The 11200-nt window shown below is 30.7% G+C and overlaps 1 protein-coding gene across 1 annotated transcript; it reads right to left on the bottom strand.

Annotated features, from left to right (window-relative positions):
• Window positions 1-348: 348 nt before the first annotated feature.
• LOC126719776 (alpha-galactosidase-like) lies at window positions 349-10077 on the bottom strand. Its single transcript, XM_050422296.1, has 11 exons — window positions 9836-10077; window positions 5127-5286; window positions 4116-4373; window positions 3754-3928; window positions 3439-3500; window positions 3017-3180; window positions 2780-2877; window positions 1256-1314; window positions 1031-1165; window positions 889-940; window positions 349-683 (listed from the first exon to the last, which is right to left on the bottom strand). The coding sequence occupies exons 1-11, from the start codon at window positions 10075-10077 to the stop codon at window positions 469-471; spliced, it is 1620 nt and encodes a 539-aa protein (XP_050278253.1). The 3' UTR covers window positions 349-468.
• Between the last annotated feature and the right edge of the window lie 1123 nt (window positions 10078-11200).

Raw genomic sequence — 11200 nt, 5'->3', positions numbered from 1 at the left:
CATATCATTTTGCTCAAATATAAGAAAAATTCATTAAGTCATTTTTATATAATTCAAGACAAATATTTTCTTTCATTAACTCATGTATGATTTAGGGACTGATAAGATACATTAGATGCTTAGGGAAGGATTTTAAACATTACATGATTGCAGCATAATGTTCCAAGATTTGTTTTCTATCGATGGGCAATAGATAAACTCTTGAAAGGCACAATGATACAAATGCATCATTTTAGGGTGTATTAAATTAAAACAGAGTCCAACAGATTTCTCATAATATTTTCTAAATATTTAAACTTCAGAAAACTAATACAAAAAACTGTGAAACGCTAAAACATAGAAGCGAGGGATTCCCAAGATTAAATGGCAACATACATAATGATATCAGAAACAGAGTCCAATAAAATTTCTCACAAAGAATTATCATTGCCTTCTTACATCTAAATTTGTTTTAATTTATCCACAATGCTAACTACAGTTCAGGATAAATAGTGCGCAGCCATGGCCTTCTACCGCCGTTGATAGAGACTGATTTAATACCCCAAAGTCTTTTCCACTCCATAGTTCATTGCACTTACAAGAATTCAAGTTTTTACCAGGAAGTACCTTAGCCAGGTCTGATGTCATTGCAGTCATTACTGTCTGATCAGTGTTTACATTGAAAAATGCAAGATATATTTCTCCTAGAAATCATGAAAGAATAATCATTAAAAAGCGTTAAGAATAGCATTATTCTTCTTATTTTTTTTAATTCATGAAAAACCATTATAAAAAATGTGAAGAATAGAATTATGCACTTTCAAAAAATAATAATAATCTTTGCACTTGGGCAATGCAGAGCTATGAGGCTCTACTAATTAGAGTTCTGTGTTGGTTGGGGAGTCTTACCATTTCTTCCAGTTGCAATCCAAGAACGAGTTCCATTAGTGATATAAGGAAACTGTACAAACAATTAAATAATATGTTATGTTGCTATTTAAACAAAGCTTATATTTCCTAAGACTACAAAAGATTAGGTGAGTACACATGCCTCCTTGTTGCCTGAGCTAAAGGAATTTATCTCCAACAAAACAGCATTTGTTATGAGGTCGTATGTGGCGTTGTCAAGGTTTCTCACATCTCCTCCAAACATGAGAGGAGACTTAGCCATAGACCACAATGTAATCTGTCGAAATAAGAAAGATAAGGTCAAAATAGAGTACTTAGTTATTTCAAGGGTTATCGAGAACTAACTTCTTTGTTTTGATATAGATACCTGAGTTCTTTGCTCATCTGCAGTAAGGTTAGATGCTCTGTGTGGACCTTCATTTGCAGCTAAAATATTTGAAAAAATTAAAGTTAATTGTGGGTTTTTATATGTCTAAGCTAGGCTCAACTTAAACAGTCAAATGTAAGCATATATATTCTGGGCCTTTTGAAAATATCTAAGTAACTGTCCACCGATGGAAAGTAGGTTGGAGAACTTGTTTCTGAAGCCATGCCAGTTGCCACTTGGTCTGGAGTCTAGACAGTACCTCTGTTTTAGTAAAAGTCACTCAGCGGACTTGGAATGGCAAGTTCTCTGTTTGTAAAGATTGAATTTGAAGTAATGCACATTTGAGTGCATGGACTGATGGACCTATTTGACACTCGAAACTGCTACGTCAAGAACCAAAAAATGTATAACTAAGTTCATTGATTTATCTAACAGTACTTTGTCATGGCGTAGCGGAGCCAGAAAAAAAAATTGGAGTTAAATTGATCATCAATAATTTATAAATGCACAAAATAATACACATATTATTTCAAAAGAAAAAGTAATATACATATATGTATAATTTACACTTTAAACTAGGTTATTCTAGAGACCAAAAAAGAAAAAAAAGATTTATTCTACTTATCATTTTTCTCAAATATAAGAAAATTTCGTCAAACCATTTTTATATAATTGAAGACAAATATTTTCTTTTATATAATACATTTTAATTATATTAGTCACAATTAATATTATTTAAATATTTTTTTATAAATGCGATAGGATTTAAAACTTATAGTGTGAGCTAAATAATAATTGTTTTTTTATCATTAGGTTAAGACACTATTTGCCATAGGTTGAAACTCTCTCTCAAAAAAAAAAAAAAAAGGTTAAGACACTATTTAGATTATTTTTTGTTTAGGTTAGATTTGAGTCCATGTCTTTAATTTAACCACAAAAGACTTTACTCATTACCCTAATTGGAACCCACATTCTTTAAACAATATAAATCAATGTTTTTATTAAATAAATTAAATATTACACATTTAAAATTAAAAATAGGAAAACATAAAATTATACAAAATAATTCATTTCAATAAATTAAATAATAAATGTTAGGTTTATCTTGATGTATACAATGTATTATAAGAGAAATATACTAATGATCATACTAAATAAATAAATAAAAATGTCTTTCCTTTATAAAATATAGATGACAAAGTAGGTCATGTCTCCAAATTTTAATCTTTAAATCATTGCATCTCTACTTCTAATAAAAAAGAATATTCACGGATTTGTGTATCCGAAACTTTCTAAATACCAAATAAAAAAGATTTTGTTTGTAGAAAAGAAAAGAATTGTTATTAATAATATTTCCTTATAATGTTTTTTGAGGTATATGCTCTGATGCTAATAAATCTAATGTGTTATATATGGCAAAAATTATATTAAATTTTAAAAGACAGAAGTGAGAGAAGAAAAAAAGTAACAAGAAAATTATTCATTTTATGTTAGAAGGAAAAGTAGCAAGAAAATTTTTATAACCTGGATCGGTAAGCCATCCTAGTGGTAGCATATCCAAGTCAGGCCATGACTTGCCCAGCAAGCCATCAGCTCCTATCAAATTAGCTGAAGCTAAGTCCCTAATAAAATAAATAAATAAATAAAATTGTGTTTTTCAGTATTCATAGATCAAAAAGGCATTAAATGGAAAAGAAATAGTAATGATTAGTGTGACCTAAACTACAAAAATCTTGAACAAAAACAGAACTGTCTTCTCACCTTGAAACATCGAAATGAGATGCAACATCTCCCCATGAATCCCAATCATCCGCAGTTATTCGATACATATTCGCAAATCCACTCACAGCCTTGGCCAATTCTGGGGTCACACCAGTTCCAGGAGATAGCGAATACAATATGGGTTGGTCAAGTTGCTTCAAAATCTAGGCAAAGGCAAACCATGTAATAAATCAACCGTGCAAATTTTGATCAAATTATTGAGTTTCACAATTTTTATCAAAACTTTGACATGGTAAACTATGACCAGATATCTCACACTTTTACAAGAACCCATCATTTGTTCTTAACACTCATCAGTCACATTAGGGTTATGGCACAAAAGTTGTATGCCTAGATTTTTCCAAAATATCGCAGCTGTAACAGTTATGGAGAGAGAGAGAGAGAGAGAGTATGCATCTTACCTCTGACACAGTGACTATTTCATACATATCCAAGTCAGCACCAAATACACAATCAAGTTTCACTACAATAAAACATAAGCAATCAATGTCAAACTTAGAAACTGGAAAGTAAAGATTGAGCTGCCAAACATGTGACTGTCCAATTGAATTTGTTGTAATCAAAAGATTGAATAAAGTTATGGTTGTATGCACAAATCAAAAGTGTTTAGATGCATAAATTCATGGGATGTCAAGAACAGTCTTAACTGATATGTTGTAGCAATGCATACGGAGTAAGAAGGAAAACTTCGCAATAACAATGGTCAAATTAATTACCCAAATCAACACCCCACTCAGCATACTGTGTATAGAGTGACCTCAAGAAGGCATTTCCTGCTCCCAACGTGGTATCTACACTCATGAAACCATTTTGCATCCATGAACATGTCCTTCTCTTAAGCCCTATATCTTGTGAACTCCAATTTCGCTGACCCGCTTCATAAGCCTTTCCCTGATAAAAATAAATATATCAAAACAGAAGCTTAAGCAATCTTGAGACTTTTCTTGCTAGTTTTATTACATATTACTATAACATTATTTGTTTAAATTTCTGAGGATTAAGCTTTAAAGTCGTGTGTGCTTCTTTGTTCATTCATAAAGAAACTATAATAATTAAATGAAGCATGCTCTGAGAATACCGTGGTTATGTCCAATATAGGGGTGTTTGCATTCACTGCTTGTGTACTTATTCCTCTCATAACATGAATCCCAAACTTCAAACCCATGTCATGCACTTTCTTGGCTACTTCAGTGAACCCTTTTCCACCTCTAGAGGAAGGCCACCTACCTGGGTCAGGGACCATCCTCCCCCATTCGTCAATTACATCAAATCCTAGAGAGTCAGCGTTAGCACCTTCCACCTTCCTCCGATACCATAGATAATCCACCACAACATACTACATTGCAGAGATAAAAAGGGGGGAAAAACACATTATTAATAAGTTTCATTAGTTAATCAATATGTCAATCTTAAGACCCTGAAAATGAATTATAGATATCCACCAATACAAGTCTGATTTTTTTCCCCTCATTTTAAACTTTAAGAGTACGTTTAGTACACTGAATAAGAATTACGACAGGAATTATAATCTTTATTACTAGGAATAAAATATGTTGTAATGTAATAACTAAACATATTCATTAGTTTGGTTGTGAGCTATAACATTAGATTGAAACTTAACATTTATTTTTGGAAATTTCTTACTCATACAATTATATTTCCTTAAAAATTGTTATTTTTAAATTTAAGAGAGATATGTGTTATTTTTTATGATTTTTTATTTTTATAATTGTTAGATGTATATAGAAAGTTTGTTTACTTGGAAATATATTAAGTTTTGAAATTATTGCACTTACTAAGGAATAGTTAATACAACCTTTTAAAGAGGAATAGTTATTCCTCATTTTGAAAAATAGCTATTCATAAGGAATGATTATTCATTGTAATAAAAACATAACCAAACTAAAGAATAACTAAACTACAGGAATAACTATTACATTACAACATCTATTACAGTCTACCAAACATGTTCTAAGTATTTTACTCCTAAAAGGAAAGTAAAAGGAATATTTGGCATGTTTTGATTGATGGAATATATTGTCAAAAATAAAAAGTGGGATAGAGGATTTTGAATCCGCGGTCTACCTACCTCATATCCACTAGAGAATAGACGCTCAGATATGATTTGAGCATTTTGCAAGAACTCTTCTTCAGAAATGGTCCAACTAAAGGAATCATAGGAGTTCCAACCTCTAGGTGGAGAGCTCGCATGTTCTAATTTCACATCAGATAGATTTTTAGACAATACCCTGAAACATGACACCATTTATTGACATCATTTTCTTCATAAAACCAATAAAATATGTCACATAATTTTGACACAGTTCAATAGATGATTCAAAAAAAAAAAAAAAAAAAAAGATACGAATCATAAAAATAATACGCTCATAAATAGATGATTCAACAAAGACAAAAAAATAATAATAATAATAAAAGATACAAATCATAAAAATACTACACTCATAATTTATTTTCCTTCTAATCTTGTACAAAGTGAGCCGTTCCAAAGTTTTTAGGACTAAGGTGTTGGAGCATTTTAATATTAAATAATTAAAATGAGTAAATGTTATAACATAAATGTAAAGATGTGGGAGTGAATATGGAAGATGAAGAGTTGTGAAAAATGTTTAATCCCACATTGAAAAGGAGAGAGACTATTTTATTCTTTTTAATTGTGGTGATTAATGGGCTAACATGAATTGTCTCAGATATTGGGCTAGATACGTGCGCAAGGGGGAGGTGAAGAGTGGAGGTATCAAAAATGGAAATGAATCAGCCCCTTGGATCCTCCTACTTGACAGCCCATTCAGAATAATTACCATATCCGTTGGTGAGTAAATGGCCCGAATTAATACTCCATTTTTAGAGCGAGTGCCGCGCCTCAGTCCAAATAGTGTTGTGTATTTCCTTTCTTTATATTAATAATATTCAGAAGTACTATTCAGTTTCTCTTTGTGTATTATTTCCATTATTATTGTGTTTGCACCAACATAAGGCTTTTATGGAGTCTGGGTTGATTGTAAAGTTGAAAGATAATGTTAACCACTACTTTTATATTTTATGCACTAATCTTCCCTGATATCATGAAATTTGTACAAAGAAACTAATTTTGCATTGGAAAACATATTGATTATTATTGAGAGATAAAGGGAGAAACATTTGGTGAATTCGATCTCAATCTAATATGCAAGAAAATTCATTCTCCAAAATGTTAAGTAAAGAAGACCTAAATAATTGATTGTACATCTATAGCAAAGAATTTAGCAAATAGCAAGCGTTGAGAGAGTCCCGCCAAAACCCTTTCCAAAACCTCTATTATTATTTCTACTCCAAAGGTCCTAAAATTGGTTAACTTGCCAAGAGTTTTCTAACCTCTGATATTTTCAACGGAGAGATCCAGGGATAAAAAAATAATAATAATAAGAATGTAAGTGAAATTTAACTGCGATTAATGTAAGAAAAGATAATTAAAAAGTTCAGACAATTATAAAATCACATGATATCTTTATGTTCAAAGCTTGGCAGTTGATCATTATAATTAAATGTAAATGCAATGCAATATTGGGAGTATTAGGAAAGAGAATAATAGAACAGAGGTAGAAGAAGAAGATAAAGCACCTTGTTGGATTTAGAAGAATGAATAGAAAAGAGAGAGAGGCGAAGACGTTAACAATGATCTTCATCTTCATCATGATGGATGGTTTCCAGTTTTCAGCTGCCAAGCAGAGGAGAGTAGCGTTTTATTTAAATACTACTACTTCTGCATGTATTGAATACCTTGCAAATGGTGTTAATCTTTAATGTAACACATTTGATGATAATAATAATAAGGATCATGCTAATGGGTGCCAACTCCATAATAATAAGGGCCATGCTAACTCCATAATAATAATAGGAGTTAATAGTTTTACAACTAACAAGCATCTGTATTTGAAACAGGTAATTGGGAGTAGGGATATCAATGGTGTCACTGTCTAATTTCGTCTCCTAGCTGTTGCGTTTTCTTTAAGGAAAATGCTTTATTCCATGGAAAATAAGGAAATTGCTTCATGCCAAAAAAAAAAAAAAAAAAAAAAAACTTGTATGGTATAGTTAGTGGTACGCACCATTAATGTCACAAAATTGATGATAATAATAGGATTTATTCTAATTTTATGGACCAATTTTGAATACCATTTATGTAATATTTTCTCAAATTTTAAATTATCATAAGCACGGATGAATGCAAATGTGAATAGTTTCACATGTATTTGTATTTGGAACAGATAATTTTCTTTATCTATCATTCTTATCAATTATCTATTATAAAAAAATAATTGAATAAAAAATCTAAAAACCTACTTTTTAAAATATAGAACAATAAAGAATATATAATTAAACAAAGGGGTCTTTAATGGTGCCCTTAGGAAATTTTTTAATAAGCTATTTTAAAAAAATTTTGACACCAATTTTATATAAATTTTAAAAAGTCGTCAATGAAATAAATTTTTTTAAATAATACTAGAGATATAAATTATTTTACAAAAAAATTTACAAACTGCTAATGTGATGAATGATTATTGGTAAATGAAAATGTGATATTAATGGTGGATCTAAATGAAAACCAATAAGAGGTTGGCCACATCAACATTTTGTAAAAATGTTGTAAAATAATTTGTAACTGTAACAGTACTCAATTTTTTTTTTATTAATCTTCCGGTGTATCATTTTTTGGTCCAATAAAATTTATAGATATAGGAAGAAGTCCTATAAATAGAAATTTTTTTTTTGTCCATCTTTTTCCATAAAAAATTTTAAAAAATATTTCCTAAAATAATATTCTTAAAACATCCATTAAATTTTCCCTTAAATAAAATCTAATTTAGGACCTTACAATAAATCTTGGTTATTATCCTACAAAACCCAGCAAATCCCATAATTACCCTATCTTACTATAGTCAACCATCTTCTAAGAAAACAATCACCCAATATTCTCCAAACAATCACTCCATTGAATTATTGATACCAAATTTTACCTTTGTCAACTACCATTTTACTGCAGCCCTCTAAATAAAGCAATAACATGATCTCCTATAATCCCTCTTTTATAATTTATAATTTATAATTTAACTTTTGGTTGATCTTACAATATTTTGTCATAAAAGCTTTTGAGATCTCATAATTTTGCACCTTATTATTCTATTATATTTTTTTTAATTAATTTTAAATTCAATTCTATTTTTTTAACCTTACATTTTTTTTTTTTTTTTTTGAAAGCAACCCTACATTAAAATCTTACCTATTTATATTTTTTTTAGAATAGTAGATTTTATACTTTCATATGCAAGCACAACAATAATAAATGTGTAATACTAAAATATAAATTTTATATAAAAATTAATCATCGCAAATAGTCTATTAAATAACTACCATAATTATTTATAATCTCTAGGATTTGCTTACCTTTATTACACATTTTTGCACGCAGTGGATGGGATTAGACATGCAGTTGGTTTTTGCCACCATCTGTTATCATTTGCTCTTTATGTATTTATAATTGATCAGTTGTGCCGGACCATGTGCCTTACCGATCCATTCAACGACCAATTAGTGAAGAATGAGGGGGCACAAATTTTTTATAGCATTCGATCGTAGACCAAGCCCATTGGTATTGGAGAGAATTGTGAAATCCCTCACAATCCCTCCCTCACAATGCGGCTCCAATGACTCAAACTTATGACCAGGCTCTGATACCACTTGTCAGACCGTGTGTCTTACCAATCCATCTGACAAGTGGTATCAGATGGTTTTATAAATATTTTTACTATTTTCTGTAAACATTTTTTTTTTTTTTTGAGGAGTTGTAAACATTTTTTTTAAGAAACCGCTTTTATTCTTTTCATTTTTTTATTGAATTGTTCTCGTCAACTCACTTTTTTTTAATGGATGACTCTTTTAAGCTTATCTTCTTCTTCTTCTTCTTCTTTGAATTGTTCTATCAATGTAACGGTTTTATTAGTTTTTGTAAACATCCCTTTTTTAAATATATATATTTCATACTTTTATCCTCCTTTTTAGCTTATTATTCAGAAATCCGAAACCAAACTTTAGCTAATATACATATTTCAATTATAAATCCCAAACGAAACTATAGCTATAAGCCTATAACTAATATTTATATTCCAATTATTGTTAACAAAAGAATCAGTCCACATATTTCATTTCATTCGAAACATAGTAAAAAAGTACCAAATACAGTCCCTTTTTTTTTTTTAATGAGTGGATAATAATCTATTTAGATATTCCATTTAGTGGATTCTAATTAGCTTAACTAGTAAAGTCTCTTATTGTTAAATAAGAGATTTGGGATTCAATTCCCATTTATACCAAAAAACTATTAATGTTTTTATCATCAAGAGTGGATATTATAGGTTGAAACTCTCTATAAAAAATAATATTCCATTTAAACTCTCTCAAAAATAAAATAAAAAAGATATTCCATTTAACCCCAGGCATAAATATAGTACAAGCGTTTAGAGGACACCACCCTTATAAGTTTCCCTTCTTTCATCTATTAGGGAAGTCAAAGAGAGAGAGAGAGAGAGAGAGATAGACCAAAATGGTTGAGGGAGCTATCACTAAATTGAATAAGAGGGGTTTTTTTTTTTTTTTTTTTTTTGAGAAAAATTATCAATCTAAATATTATTAAGGAGCTGGTAAATCAATAGCAACAAATTTATTTATATAAAATGGAATAGACTCCATCCAAAAGAAAAGAATGTCTTGTTCTCTGGGCTAAGAAATAAGCAACAACATTACCTTGCTTCACAAGATGAGAGAGAGAATAACTCCACATGGAAGTTGTCTCTAAGTAAATGACCAAAAGAAGATGAAAACATATCTCCACCCCTTAGAGCCTTGACAACAATCTCAGAGTCTCCTTCAAAACATGAGTGATTAAGACCTATCTCCTTCACAAACTGCACAACTCGTCTTACAGCTAACATCTCCAGAATCTCAACTGATGAAGGTTTTTTAATTTTTTCTGATTGAACCGCCATAACTTCACCTAATGAGTTCTGAACCACAACCCCAATCCCAGCTTCGTCTTACTCATCTCGCTCTTCAACCCCAAGTAAATGACTAAAAGGGGATTTAAGTCTTAATTCTCGACCAGCTAATACAATTGATTTACAAAGCAGTAATAAATATTAAAATTAAAAATTAGAGATTAATTTGAAAGTTGCAAAAAAATAAAAGTCATGAATGTATTGTTAAAAAAATTCTTGCATGCGCATACAAGGTTTAATGAGCCCTCCCTGCAAAATTTGTGATTGAAGTTCAAAGAAATTCAAGTAGATTTTTATTTTATTTTGGATCTACCCCATTGCCCAGACACCACAAGAAGTGCTAGAACCACTAGGTTATCCCTCTAAACCCTAGTGGTTGATCTTAAAATATATCCATGTTACACACCTGTTTATTACATGACTTCATAATTAGGAAATGGCATCAATAGTAACATGTTAAATTGCTAATATTCCCATATTACTACTACAATTTTCTTGGTCTCTTTACACAATATGCCATGGATTCCTTTTAATCAAACCAACCATTTCTTCGCTTCTTGCAATTCCATGAATACCTTTATAGCCTCCTCAGGCTCGTTCTAATCAAATCCACCATGCAGAACCTTTTTTCCTCCCCAATATTGACTCTCAAATAAAGCAATTGCCTTTCAAGCCGAAGGAGCAATTATTTCCACAGCTCTTCGATGACTTGGAATCTGCAAAAGGAATGGGTCTTGCATTTTACACTTTCGTACCACTTGCTGATGATAATCACAGTTGATTGCACGGCTATACGAGGCAATGCATAAACTATCAGAATAAAATTGATGTGGTGGCCAAAACCTTTCTAATGCTTAAGTCAGAAAATAAAGGATGATGGAGCTTTGGTAACAGATGTGCCTTGGATAAGAATCCTAGGATTGGCATTTCATTTTATTATTTGTTTCCTGAACTCTTTTTGAGTTGACCGAGCTGTAGAGTAGCAACACTGTTATGGCTTTAACCCTTCCTACCCTGTACAGGTGCATTCTACCATATATGATTCTGCTGGTCTGCCCTCTATACCATATTCACCAATAAATCTACAAGAACTAACAACGAATGTGAACTAGTA

The sequence above is a fragment of the Quercus robur genome, chromosome 3 (assembly GCF_932294415.1).
Source record: "Quercus robur chromosome 3, dhQueRobu3.1, whole genome shotgun sequence".
In the NCBI taxonomy this organism is placed as follows: Eukaryota; Viridiplantae; Streptophyta; class Magnoliopsida; order Fagales; family Fagaceae; genus Quercus; species Quercus robur.
This window is presented reverse-complemented; position numbering and strand designations above follow the sequence as displayed.